This window comes from Aedes aegypti, chromosome 3 (genome assembly GCF_002204515.2).
Source record: "Aedes aegypti strain LVP_AGWG chromosome 3, AaegL5.0 Primary Assembly, whole genome shotgun sequence".
Taxonomy (NCBI): domain Eukaryota; kingdom Metazoa; phylum Arthropoda; class Insecta; order Diptera; family Culicidae; genus Aedes; species Aedes aegypti.
This window is the reverse complement of record NC_035109.1, coordinates 137,194,420-137,209,279: the sequence shown is the minus strand read 5'-3', so window position 1 is coordinate 137,209,279 and position 14,860 is coordinate 137,194,420. Positions and strand designations below refer to the sequence as shown.

At 39.8% G+C, this 14,860-nt stretch overlaps 1 protein-coding gene across 8 annotated transcripts in view; it reads left to right on the top strand.

The window, feature by feature from the left end:
• Window positions 1-14,860, top strand: part of LOC23687700 (trithorax group protein osa) — a 566,458-nt gene that overhangs the window by 176,003 nt on the left and 375,595 nt on the right. For 7 of the 8 annotated variants that reach the window (XM_021852024.1, XM_021852032.1, XM_021852026.1 and 4 more), the window contains one exon: window positions 7,274-7,333. The exons of the other annotated variant lie outside the window; for it this stretch is intronic. In XM_021852024.1, coding sequence (XP_021707716.1) covers window positions 7,274-7,333 — 60 coding nt within the window. The remainder of the gene's footprint in view (window positions 1-7,273; window positions 7,334-14,860) is intronic. 8 annotated transcript variants of the gene reach the window in all.

Below are 14,860 nucleotides of genomic sequence, written 5' to 3'. Positions count from 1 at the left end.
CTTGATGGAGAATCGCGAAAAACTATTGAAAATAGCCTTTTTTATTATTTAATTCATAATTCTTTGCATTAAACTTTCGAAAATTCGGAATTGACTACTTCTAGAGAAGTGATCAAGATAATCATAATGGTTCAGAATAATTTCAAGATTCTTATTGTATCATCAGAACGTGACAAAAAAGAAACAACAATTTTGAAAATCGGCCGAAAGTTGTTCTTAGAAAAACTTTTTTATTAAAAATTTCTCCATCATGAATTTTTGTCTCAAACATCTGTTTACTATCAAAATTATTTGGTGAAAATAAAAAAAAAATATTAATTATTTTCCAAACGGTTAACTACAACCTTTTCATAGAACTTTTCTCTAAAATCATCAGTTTCGGAGTTAGAATTTTTGAAATGAGTTGCATTATAGGCCATTTTCAAAAGTTATTCTCAAGTCGAAATGATCGATTTTTCTATGGAAAACACTTATTGTACCATACCAAAAACATGTGCAAAAATTTAATCCGAATTGAAGATTATCGAGCAAGATTTTCATTTTTTTTTTCGACTCATTCTGGATGGAATTCGTCAGGAGGATGATTGTTAGGAAGAATTATTGTTTGTCATATTTTTGGCAAGGCATCGTTTCTGGTATAAAGATGTTTCCTTGAATTACCCGAAAATTTCATCAGATCTTTAATTTCTCCAGAAAACAGCCATAGGCCATTATTGGAAAAGACTGGGTTGTCTATTAAACTTTGCTGTGTTGTTAAGCTTTGGTCTAAATTAAGATGCACAGAGCAGAAATAATTTCAGATAATTATAAAATCTATTCGATAACCTATAAATACAGTAAGGCCTTCCATTACTGGAACGTGCAGTAGTTTCCCCGTAGTTTCGCCAAAACGGCTGAAACTATTTTCTTCAACTCTGAATTTAACTGTTTTTCAACGGACTCAAAAGTTATAAAGTTTGACGAAAAGTAAATTTATATAACAATAAAATCGAAGATCTAGCTTTAAGAAAACTTGTTTGCTAAAAGACCAGTTATGTTTCAATAAATCCAAAGCTCCATAATTCTTCCAAAATTCAAACCATTTTAAATTCACAGAATATGAAAAAATGTCATCAAAATTAATTTATCAATAATTTTTATAAAGTCTTTCAAATTTGGAAATGTTTAATATTTAAGTTTGTACTCACCTTCCGGTAAACGTGTTTGGAACATTTTTCAAAAATTCTCCATAGTAATTTCCATATAAACCTACATCGTCTTTGAGCCACATTTAAATAACAACCCAGAAAGCTGGAAATTTCAAAGAACATTTTGAATCGCCCTAATGGGCATCTTGAATGTATAACTAAATTTGTTACAGATTATATTTTTCTACCCAGACTTGAAAAAGATCACACAATGAGGTAATTTCCCCTAACATCTTGGGAAGTCTTTAGAAAATGTCCCGGAAAAGTTCCCTTCCATTCCTCCGGTAGCTGCTCTGTTTCCTAGATTGTGTCTAACAGCCGGTGCAGACAAATGGCCAATCTCTCCGGGCCCATCTTTATGAGTTCAGCTCCTATACCACCCTTACCAGTAACTTTTTTGTTCTTGAGCTGGTGAACGGCAACCTTAACCTCCCTCAAAGTGGGGGCTGGTTGCTTTTCATCGTCTGCAGTACTGGCGAAGGCTTTTCCTCTGTTGTCACGTCCTTCACTGCCTGTGCTCTCAGCGCCATTCAGGTGTTCGTTGAAGTGTTGCTTCCACCTTTCGATTACCTCACGATCGTCCATCAAAATCCTTATCGCTGCACGTCTCGGATCGCGGCACGAAGCCATCGCAGGATGCGTTGAGCTTCTAATAGAACTTTCGTGTTTCTTGAGAGCGGCACAGCTCCCCAGCAACACACATGTTATAATTGTGTATTATCAACTGAAATATGACCAAAATTAGTCATATATAAGTTGATAATACACAATTATGACATGTGTGTTGCTCGGGCTGTTCCATCTCCTCGCACTCCGTCTCTTCCAGGTGGGGTTTTTTTTTTCTCCCGGAAGAGGCGTGTTTGCTGTTGCAGTTTCTGTCTAGAACGATCCACGTTCTGCCAGAATCTGCCTACATTCATCGTCGAACCAATCGTTCCGTCGACTCCGTCCCACGTACCCGACGTTGCTGTCAGCTGCATTGTAGATGGTTGCTTTGACTGTTCTCCAGCAGTCCTCGAGAGGGGCTTCATCCAGGAGGGATTTTCTGAGCAATTTCTAATGGAATTGCTAAGGAATATCAGGATGAACTTCCTTATTAATCGCTGGATAACATCCTAGAGTAATTTCGTGAAGTGGTGGCTTGAGTTTAGGAAATATTTTATAAGAATTTCTCGAATCGGGAGTAGATTTGTTGTACACCACTTTAAATTGCTGAGCATCTGCCGTGTTTGGCTCCGAGCAAATTAACGTTTTCGTTTCGTGACTCTAATCGCAATTCAATAAAAAAGTACTCATAAAGTCTGTTCCACTTAGAGTTTGGCCGCACAAAATGAGTGATTTCTCCAAGATAAAAAAAGGGCACAAAAAATCTCAGAATTTTTTTTTGAAACTTGACATGGGGAAATGCAAGAAAAAATTCTAAGCTTTTTAGTTAGTTTTTTGAACTTTTTGCCGAATTTCATCCATAATTTTTTTGCACAGTATTGTCATTGTCTATCTTATCTGTATTATTTTATTTTCTACAAAATGTTAAAACCAGACGGTGTGTCTATTATTTTGACTTATTGTTAGATTTATACTTGTTTTGTATTTTCTCTAAAATCGACATTATTGTGTCAATACCATACCATACCATTCTATGACGTCAGTATTGGTAGCTGGCTTAGTCGGGATAAAACCTCATGGGACTTAAGTTCGATATAATGAATGGTGAAATTCTATAATGAAAAATACTTTTCTTTGTAAAATTTGGTGTTGTTTCAGTTGATGTTTCGGTGGCAAAAACAAATGGTGTTTTTCTTACTTAACCGCAAATAGCTTGTCAAATAATGCACTTGCAAGTGGATTTATCTACAAAACTTATTTGAACTTACCCGGGAAAGTAAAAAAGTACCGCGATCGGTTAGTTCTGTTTGATCTTTCGACCTTGACACTTGCTTTTGCCGGGGCGAGCGACGAGGGCAGGATCAAACATGTCGCGCGTCGGTCTCGTAAGTGAAAAAGTGGCGTGATCGATGAGTTCGGTTGAAGAAAGTAAAAAAGTACCGCGATCGGTTAGTTCTGTTTGATCTTTCGACCTTGACACTTGCTTTTGCCGGGGCGAGCGGCGAGGGCAGGATCAAACATGTCGCGCGTCGGTCTCGTAAGTGAAAAAGTGGCGTGATCGGTGAGTTCGGTTGAAGAAAGTGAAAAAGTGCCGCGATCGGTTAGTTCTGTTTGATACTTCGACCTTGACACTTGCTTTTCCCGGGGCGAGCGACGAGGGCGGGATCAAACATGTCGCGCGTCGGTCTCGTAAGTGAAAAAGTGGCGTGATCGGTGAGTTCGGTTGAAGAAAGTGAAAAAGTGCCGCGATCGGTTAGTTCTGTTTGATCTTTCGACCTTGACACTTGCTTTTGCCGGGGCGAGCGACGAGGGCAGGATCAAACATGTCGCGCGTTGGTCTAGTAAGTGAAAAAGTGGCGTGATCGGTGAGTTCGGTTGGAGTAACTGAAAAAGTGCCGCGATCGGTTAGTTCTGTTTGATCCTTCGACCTTGACGCTTGCTCCTGGGCAGTGCGTCAAGAAAGCCCGAACGGTTTTTTTTTTTTATTCTTTTTGGGTCGCGCGCTTATTTTTTTTTCCTGAGTGCTTTTTTATAGCCGAGCAAACGAGTGAAGCCGAAAGTGGATTGTGGCTGCTCAGTCAAGGATAACGGATCAATTGGTGAGCTCGTTTCATGCTACTATTTCTAATCTATAAAATATGTATGACTGCACATTCAATCGTTACAAAAGTGGGATGTAAATATGATTTTTCAACAAACTATGGATGGTTCGTCACTGTAAGTGTCGACACAAACTCTGATTCATGATTTATTTATGTTTAACATTTTTTTTTTTCAGAACACCTCTTATATACCTTTAATTTTGTAATTAAAAAAAACTTTGAATGGTTCGACACTACAAGTGTAGACTTGCGAAAGGTTCACTTTATTCAACAAACTTTGGATGGTTCGCCACTGTAAGTGTCGGCATAAGAATAAGAGTGTTCTATGATGTCCCAACCAATCGAGTTTTTTGTTTCTTTTCAAATGAGTAAAATATAATAACACATGCTTTCGTCCTGACAGCTGTAGGAATGTTACATTTAGGTATTTGTTCAACAAACTTTGAATGGTTCGTCACCTCAAGTGTCGGCATAATTTTCCTCTACATAGAAATTGTTCATATCAAATGAAAATATTATATTTACGTATAAGCATGTATATATCTCACAAATCATTGTTTATCATGGTCTAATCGCTTATCAAAGTGAATCCTATGACCCAACGATCCTCCCCATTAACAAACATCCCTCCCAGTAACCTTTGTGGAGATGCAGAGGCAAACACGGTCTCCAAAAAGCAAAGGTTACACTCTAACATTCCTTCCCCCAATCCCACCTGACTGCAAGGACGTGGCCGGCGCCGTTATTGACCCTGTATAAATAGAGGCACTGAATTATGCACACTGAAGAAGATTATGGCCAATCCCAGCCGAACTTCTAGTTGATTCTTTGTGCATTTTCACTGACTTCGGTCAATCACGGAATAGCAACCATTGATATGTGTAGTCAGTCTAAGCTAAGCTAAGCTAAGCTAAAACTTATTTGAACTTACCCGGTACATCCATCTTACGTTCTGCATGTCAAAATTATTGGTACGGAGAACAATTCTTCCGGATCAAAATGCTGTAATAAATAAGTTTCTCGTTATTGCAACGAGAGGCGCTACAGTACTTAAAAAAGCGGCCAAATATTAAGTGGAACAGACTTTAATTCTGAAAGTAAGAATGCAAGCAGGTTCAATCTCAATACTCGATTTTTGCATCATATCAGCAGAGCAAAAGCATTTCGCATACTCTTCAACCAATCATATGCCATCGCGGAACCTCCCACGTTCTGTCGGGTGGCTCACCAAAGCTTTTCAAAATTCATGACTGGACCACTCAGTGGATCGATTTCCTCCGCTTTATTATCATCGCTGGCTCTCTCTCTCTGAATCTCTGGAAGAGAATAGGGTAGGTGTACCGGTATTCGCCATAATACAAATATTCGCCATAGTACCAGTATTCGTCAACCAGGATTATATACCGTTCTACGACACAAATAGGTATAACTTAATTGGTGTCCATCAAATCGCTTAAAAGTGATGTGAAAACATTATCAGAAACCTAAAAAAAAAATTCTAGGATAATAAAAGAAAAAAAAAATCCTTAATAGTATTCGCAAAACCATTTTTCTATGACACATTAAAAAACGAGGTTTCTGACCAGTTCTTATAATTGTCCTGCCTAACATGGACTTAAAGCCTTCCTTTGAAGTTAAACAGTGTTCAAAAGCCTTTTGAAAATATTCTTCCTGAATTTGGCAAATACTGGATTCACCTACCCTAACTGTATGTGTCCTTCAGGGTAATTTCGGACGCGCCACCTTCGCCCCGCGCTCTCGGGTCCTGCCAAAGCTATGCTCCCCCAAAGTTAATGTTTCAAAATTGGAATTGATGTCAGTTTAATTGAATAATCCTTTCATCTATCCGATGCACATTTGCAATCAAATTAAGCAATAACATTTATTTTGCGGTCGCTGACCGGTGCACCGGTTGTTGGGTGGACGGACTTTTTCGCGCCCGGCCTCCGCCACCAACAACATCCGCTACGTTCCGTCCTACTTTTTTTCATTCCAGGTTTGGCATAGTCAGAGTCTGCCGGGAGCCGACAATGAGGAGACATTGAGGTGCACAGTGTCAAAGTCTCGATTGTTATCCAATTTTCATGTACCTTGTATATATTTTTTCGGGAACGTTCATCATTTGGGGTTAAATTGAAGAGTTTAAAACCAATCTGTCGGCGACATTTTCCCCATACATTTTGTATTAGGAATGTCCTAGAAATTCATGTAAAACCCCATTAACCCCAACTTCAAAAAGAATTCGTGGAAGAATACTCGCACAGAAGCCAAGTGGAAATCCGGAAGGTTCTAGAGATTCCTACTAGACTCATCCACTGACTTGTTATTCAAGAATTCATTCATAGAATATTCAAAAGGACGCTTAAGAACTTCTTCCAGTTGTTCTTCTAGAGATACCTTCAGAAATACGTTCATGTGAAATCTAGGGATTCTTCCACTAATTTTACTAGTGATACGCATAGAATTTTCGCTAGGGTGTTTTTAAAGTGTGCTTGATGGAATTCCCCTAGAATTTCTTCCAGAGAATCGTAGAGATTGGGGGTGACCCATTTCGCATAGTGATGTCTCGCATAAGGACTACTCGCATAAAGATGTTTTGCATAATGGACATTTCGCATAAAGCAGTTTCATGCAAGAACAAATTGCATTTTAAATAAGACATATAATTCTTCATATGTTAAACGTCCATTATGCGAAATGTGCACCCATAAAATTATGCGAATCATTTTTATGCAAAACGTCTCGCCAGCTGTCACTTTGTATGGATTTCATGTTTTCCAGTTACAAAAATATTGAATATACATTGAGAATTTTCCAGAAGGTATTTACAAAAAAGTCTTTGTGTACCGTTTCCGCCGATAAACGTCATTGGGTCGTTGCAGGTTTTTTTTACGGTAACCGTGTACTCCATTGTAATCCACCATTCGTTGCCCAGGTTCGTGGCTTCGGCACTGCAGTGTATTGTTTTCATATGCCGTAGGTATCGGTTTGTGGGGTTTCTGTTTCAAATTGTGTTCGATCGGGCAAACTGGGACACGTTTCGATGCGGTTTCGAGTGGTTATGGCGTGCGCTCGCGTTTGTCCGGTTTTTGGATTTCTTTTCTACCCTTGTACACACTTCGCCAGAGTGTCAAGTGGAAAGCCATTACATTTCCAATTTGCATCAGTATCGATAGGTATTTCTGTCATTAAATTTCATCATCATCGCATGAACAGTTCATAATTTTTAATTCCCAATCAGGTTCTCATTATCGCCTTTATGTTTTGTTTCATTCTTTTTTTCGTGAACCAGCGTCAGGTTGACGTTAGCAAATTTCCCAAACATTTTACTTATGCCAATACTTTTCCCTTCTGTTTCTCCATTATCAATTATTTCAGTATCCAACACGACCCAGTCGATCATCAACGCCGAACGTTAACGATGGAGATATGATAGGGGTAAGCTTGTTATTTGTGTGATCCAGAGTGCTAACCCTATGCCTGAAAATGTTTCCAGTTAATTATATTACCATTGATTGCATAATTGACGTAAGTGACAGTTTCAGTATTTTAACTTCATTCTTTTTTTGCCATTTTTATTATACTTACTAAAGAAAAGAATAAACTTAAGTGTCACATCCGTCAACTATGCGATCCTCACTTGCATGTCTTCATCGCCACGATTAAACTCAATTATTGCACTCTTGTTATAAACTACACCACACACTGACTTATTGGGTTGTTCTATACCCTAAAAAGAAATTCACCTTCTTCGGTAACCTAGTCTAAGTGTGCCCATTGATTTTTGTAGATAAGTTAGGCACCTCAAAGATGCGACTTTCCATGCAAACATTAAAACCAAATTATTGCGTTGCAGTCTAAATTTCTCCATGTGCAACATTTTTATTGGCGGTACGTCCCAACAGAACCTGCTTCTCAGCTTAGTGTTCTAAGAGCACTTTCACACCACAGTAATTAACTTAGAGCTCTCTTAGCTATTTGACCATTTTTGCAGTCGTATATCGTGTGGCAAGTACAAAGATACTCTATACCCGAGGAAGTCGAGTCCATCCCGAAAAGGTTCGCAACCGGTGGGATTCGAACTCATGACCCTCAGTTTGGTCTTGCTAGACAACAGCACGTTGCAGCGCATTTTGCTATGGTTATATCGGTCATGTAGAAGATTTTTTGCAAATGATGAAATGAATAGGTGGTTTGGCGTCGTAAAGGAGTGACAAGATTGGAATTTTGTCCTATATTTTGCTCAACTTTTCTTCTGGAGAAGGATTGACTCGAAGCTCAGGGCTTTGCTACCAATTCAGGCACCCTCTCTGGTTCTCCTCTGAGCTAAGTGGTTCGTGCGTCACTGTAAAGGCTACAAGGGGGTGCCCACAAGGTGGGGTACTTTCACCGTTGCTTTGGTCACTGGTGGTGGACGAGCTTCTAGATAGCTTAGAAAGGAGAGGCTTCGAAGTGGTAGGATATGCAGATGACGTGGTCATTATTGTACGAGGCAAATTTGAAGACGTTATATTCGAAAGGATGCAGCTAGCTCTTGATCATACCTTTTCCTGGTGTCAACGAGAGCAACTAGGAATAAATCCTTCCAAAACCACCATCGTACCTTTCACAAAACGTAGGAAGGTACAATTGAGAACCCTTCTCCTAAACGAAACACAACTGACTTGCTCAATGGAAGCCAAATATCTTGGTGTCATACTTGACTCCAAGCTAAATTGGAATTCACATCTTCAAACAGTGGTGCAAAAAGGCCTCAATTCACTCTGGATATGCTCCAGAGCACTTGGTAAGAAATGGGGCCTGAAACCAAGTATGATTATGTGGATCTATAAAACCATTGTTCGTCCTAGAACAACTCATGCTTCTCTTATCTGGTGGCCTAAAACAAAAGAGGCTACGGCAAGGGCAAAGTTAAACAAAATCCAACGTATTGCCTGTATAGCAATTACTGGTGCAGCACGCAGTACACCCACCTCTGCCCTAGACGCGATGCTTAATCTGCCCCGGCTGGATCAATTCATAAAGCTGGACGCTGAGAAAAGTGCGTTGAGGCTGAAACGAACAAAAACCCTACTATCAGGTGATCTTACGGGTCACCTCAGTATATTAAATGAATTTTCTATAAATCCAATTGTAGAAAAGTGTAGTGACAGGATGGAAATGGTAGTCAACTATGACATACCCTTTCAGGTGATCATGTTTTCTCGTCAAGAATGGGAAGAAGGTGGACCCAACATCCCTCCAGGGTCTAAAAAATTCTACACAGATGGTTCCAAAATGAATAATCTGGCAGGTTCTGGAGTCTACGGACCCCGAACAAAAACCTCAATTCACTTAGGACAGTGGTCTATAGTATTTCAGGCAGAAATATATGCTATCTTAGAATGTGCGTTACTATGCCTGAAGAGGAAATACAGACACGCAAGTATATGTATTCTCTCCGACAGCCAAGCGGCTCTTCAGGCGCTTAACACTTACACGTGTAACTCAAAACTAGTGTGGGAATGCATTCTAGCTTTGAAAAAACTAGCTCTCTGCAATCGAGTTAACCTATATTGGATCCCAGGGCATGCGGGTCTAGAGGGAAACGAAATTGCTGATGAGCTGGCCAGAAACGGATCTGCTAATAGGTTCACTGGCCCCGAGCCATTCTTCGGAATATCAGACAGTTTCTTAAAAATGGAACTGAACAACTGGCTGGTTAGCCAGACCTCATCAAACTGGGATGCATCTCCTAATACGAGTCAGTCAAAAAGGCTTGTAAATATAAACCCAAAGAAAACCCAACAACTACTAGGTCTCAGCAAAAGGGATCTCAGTTTATACACTGGTCTAGTAACAGGACACTGCCCCAGCAGATACCATTTACAAAAGATCGGTGTTGTTCAAAACTCCAACTGTCGCTTCTGTGACGATGAGCGAGAAACATCAGAACACCTCATCTGCTATTGCAGTGCACAAATCCATTGTAGGTCCAGGATATTTGGTAAGCCCTTCTTAGAGCCTGCCGATATAAGGATCGCAACCCCCAGCAATGTTATAGGCTTTATTAAGCTAATTGCACCAGACTGGGGGAATCCTCACACTGCAGCTTAGGACCATTATTTCTCAATAATAAGGTGTTCATGAGCTCAGAAGTACATAGATCATTTAGTGACATACATGTCACTGGATGATGTATGTACTATACATACAGTAAAAGGGGATATCACAATAGTTCAAGTTAATTGGACGCAGTGATTCAACACCCGACAAAGAAGGAAAGGTAGACCTCTAAATAGCTCTAGAGGCATTTCCATAAAAGTTCAAAACATAGTATGTAGTAGTTTGATGTAAGAAAAAACTTGATGTGGAAAAAAATCATTGAGTAAAAACTCGTTCTTCTAATCATGAGAAAGGCAGTTACTGAAAAGAACAATTAACCCTTAAGAGGCGTTTTCTGCTCATCTCTTTTGACTCAATTGATCAATTCTCAAAGTTTTTGCGGGGAACTAGTTGCACCTCCAAATACTTCCACAAAGATTCCATCCCGGAGAAGCAAACCATATCAAATGTTGATTTCCATAATGTGTCATATAAATCATATTTACTCGACAAAAGATGGGCATCGGAAGCCTTTCTAGTTATTTCGAATACCATTCAATTCCCAGTTTTTGGTTCTGTAGGATCGATTTTTATCATTTGGTAAATGCTTGTTATTCGAAACAACAAATAACACTGTTTCGGCAAATTGAAATTTTTAGGGAGTTGGGTCATTCTGGACGTATGAGGTCCATTTTGGGGTTTGTTCAGTGGCCCCAGTATTTGGTTCGGAAATTTTAATTCATTCACTAAGAAAAAAAAAATATCTCGTGACACATACATGATTTATTTGAAAATTTGTTTCCATTTAGAATCGTGGAAGGAAGAATGAGGATTCTAAAAATTTTCTGATGAATCCTCTCAGGAATTTCTCAGATTCCTCACAGAATTTTCATCAATACCCTCTCAAGATTCTCATTGGATTACTCTCAGGATTCACATCAAATTCTAAGGATTCTTATTGGATTCCTTGGAGGGTTCTATTAGAGATTTTCCGCAGGATTCACTTCGAATTCATCTCAGGATTCTCATTAGCTTCCTCACATGATTCACATAATATCCTTCGCAGGATTCACATCGAATTCCTCTCAATATTCTCATCAGAAACTATTCATGATTCTTGTCAGAATGATGATCTTATTAGAAACGTTACAGGATTCTCATCAAAACCCTTCCAGTATTCTCATCAGAATCCTTCCAAAATACTCATTAGAATCGTTACTTTACTTACTTTTGCTGGCGCTACGTCCTTCAAGACATAACCTGCGCCACAATGTTACGCCAACTAACTCGGTCCATGGCTGCTAACCTCCAATTCCTCGATCGACCCACACTTCCAAGATCCTGCTCCACTTGGTCAAACCACTTAGCTCGTTGCGCTTCCCTTCGTCTTGTACCGGCCGGATTTGAGTTGAACACCATTTTTGCGGGATTGTTGTCCGGCATTCTCACAACGTGTCCCGCCCATCGTACCCTTCCAGCTTTGGCGACTTTCGTGATACTGGGTTCACCGTAGAGTTGCGCAAGCTCGTGGTTCATTCTTCTCCTCCATACGCCGTTCTCACATACTCCGCCGAAGATCGTCCTAAGCACACGTCGTTCAAAAACTCCTAGCGCTTGCAGGTCCTCTTCGAGCATTGTCCACGTCTCATGCCCGTAGAGGACTACCGGTCTTATTAGCGTCTTGTACATGGTACACTTAGTACGAAAGTGAAGTTTACCAGACCGCAAGGTCTTGTGGAGTCCATAGTAAGCACGACTTCCGGCGATGATACGTCTTCGAATTTCTCTGCTGCAGTTGTTATCCGACGTTATCAATGATCTGAGGTAGACGAATTCGTCCACCACCTCGAACTCATCCCCGTCGATCGTCACGCGACTGCCTATGCGAGCTCTATCGCGCTCGGTTCCTCCAGCCAGCAGATATTTCGTCTTCGACGTATTTACCTTCAATCCAACCCGATCTGCTTCACGTTTCAGCCTGGTATACTGTTCAGCAACCACCTGGAACGTTCTTCCGACAATGTCCACGTCGTCAGCGAAACAAATGAACTGGCTGGATTTATTGAAGATCGTGCCCCGCATGTTGTAGCCCGCCCGTTTCATAACACCCTCTAGCGCAATATTGAACAGGAGGCAGGAAAGACCATCGCCTTGTCGAAGTCCTTTGCGTGTTTCAAACGGGTCCGATAAAGCACCCGATATCTTCACACAGCACTGTACACTATCCATCGTTGCTTTGATCAGTCTAGTCCGTTTCCCGGGAAAACCGTTCTCGTCCATAATCTTCCATAGCTCTTCGCGGTCGATGGTATCATAGGCCGCTTTGAAATCGATGAATAGATGGTGCGTAGGGACTTGATATTCGCGACACTTTTGGAGGATCTGCCGCAACATAAAGATTTGGTCTGTCGTCGATCGCCCGTCCACAAATCCGGCTTGATAACTTCCAACAAATCTGCTTGCCAGTGGCGATAGACGGCGGAAGATGATCTGGGAAAGCACTTTATAGGCTGCATTAAGAATGGTGATCGCTCGATAGTTCTCACATTCTAACTTGTCACCCTTTTTGTATATTGGGTATATTATTCCCTCCTTCCACTCCTCCGGTAGCTGTTCTGTATCCCAGATCCTGGCTATCAATCGGTGCAGACAAGTGGCCAACCTGTCCGGGCCCATTTTAATAAGTTCCGCTCCAATACCATCCTTTCCAGCTGCTTTGTTGTTCTTGAGCTGTTTGATAGCATCCTTAACTTCACCTATTGTGGGAGTTGGCACGTCTCCCTCATCCGCCGTACTGATGAAGCCATTCCTCCTGCTGTCTTGATCTTCCTCCTCTGCGCCGTTTAGGTGTTCATCGTAGTGCTGCTTCCACCTTTCAATCACCTCACGTTCGTCCGTCAAGATATCACCATCCTTATCCCGGCTCATTTCGGCTCGCGGCACAAAGCCTTTGCGGGATGCATTTAGTTTCTTGTAGAACTTACGTGTTTCTTGAGAACGATACAACTGCTCCATCTCTTCGCACTCCAACTCCTTCCAGAATTCTAATCAGCTTCTTCTTTTTGGAATTTTTATCAAAATCCTTCCAAGATTCTCCACAGAATTCTTTAAGTATTTTAAACAGAATTCTTCCTGGCTTCTTATCCAAATCATTCCCGAAATTGTATAAGAATTCTTCTTTGGGTTTTATCATAATGCTTTCTGAATTTCTATAGAAACCTTCCTGAATTTTCATCATAATCTTTCCACGATTCTCTGCCAAACTTTCTAGTATTCTCATCAGAAACATTGCAGAGATCTCATCTAAAATTAGATCATAATTCTTCCAGGATTCTCATTAGATTATTTCCAGGATTATCAACAGAATCCTTCCAGGAATTTTATCCGAAACCAGTAATGTGACCAAAAACCTTCCCAGGATTTCACCAATAACCTTCCAGAAATTCTTTCAAATACTTTCACACACTAATACATTCGAAATATATTGAAATTTTATCAAGAATCACTGGTAGAATAGGAAGTGTACACTACATTTCTGTCCGTGTATCCGGATTGATCACCGGTATCCAAATGTTTGTAGATGCATTGGAGGTGCAACTAATTCCCTTCACAAAATTGCTAATATTTTGAGATTTGATCAATTGAGTCAAAATATATGACCAAAACAGTGCAACAAAATCATCTACGCCTTTTTAGAGGTAAAAATGATGAATGAGGGATTATAGACCAGCATATACTCTTACTAGCTCGAATGGATCTGTTTCTCCAGACATTTTCTTCAGTAAACTGCCCTGAATCACAAGTTAAACCCATCTGCATTTTGGTCAAAATTGAGATACCCGTTTTTTAACATATCTTCCAATGATCTTTGAGCGGCAGTAAAGAGATAACTATTTTTGTTTTGTGAAGTTCATAAAAATGTCAAAGTGTCCTATAATGAAAAGAAAACGCAAACCAAAATCCCACTTCCGTATTCTGGTAATCTTTATATGTTTCTAGGAATGGTATCGGTGTAAAAAGCAAATCGTAAAAATTTCATTGAAATTTGAATATGCTCCAATATTTTGATTTTATTTTGTTCGTATGGAAATCGTGTTTGAAAACTTCTCAGCCCATTTGCTAAACGCTTACTTTTTAAAGATGGGATAAACTCACGATTTACGTTAGTAAAGCTCGGTTAATAAGATTTGATCGTTTTTACTAGTAATATCATAAATATAATAGATCTACCGGTGAACCTTACCCTTTATCATAAAAATCATTGGCTAAAAAAAGTAACAGAAGTTCAACTTTATTATAAGGATTGTTACACAGTAATGGAAATAATAATTTTGAACATGTTTTGCATTTCAATTTGCCGTAATATGCAGTCCAGATTTATACTCTATGTATTGAAATATTTAATTTTCTGCAAATATGTATATGGATTCATTATAGATTTTGTATTAGGTCTTGTTTTAGGCGTAGTTTGAGTTGTAGAAGTTTGAAACTTATTCAAATAAAAAATATGAAGAATATGATTCGTTGATTTTAGAAAATACACGACAAATACAACCAGTACCAGATCTCCTCTCAATGTTGCACTTAGCTGTGTTGAACGCATGCAACTTTTACCGTTTCAGGTACCTGTTTATTTATAACTTCGAACTTCTACAAATATAATAGCCACACGTGGTAGGCAGAGAGAAAGTAAAATGTCCTACTTCCGTTCGGAAGCCGACTTCACTACAATGGATAACGTCAAAACTACGCACGTACGCACCGGCTGGTCTAGTTGGTGGTGTTGTTCAGTATTCTAAATATCCCATTCAACGAGCCGCTGAAGAACGTTGCAGATTGGTTGAATCCTTATTTCCTGAAACCCCCCCCCCCCCCCCCCCA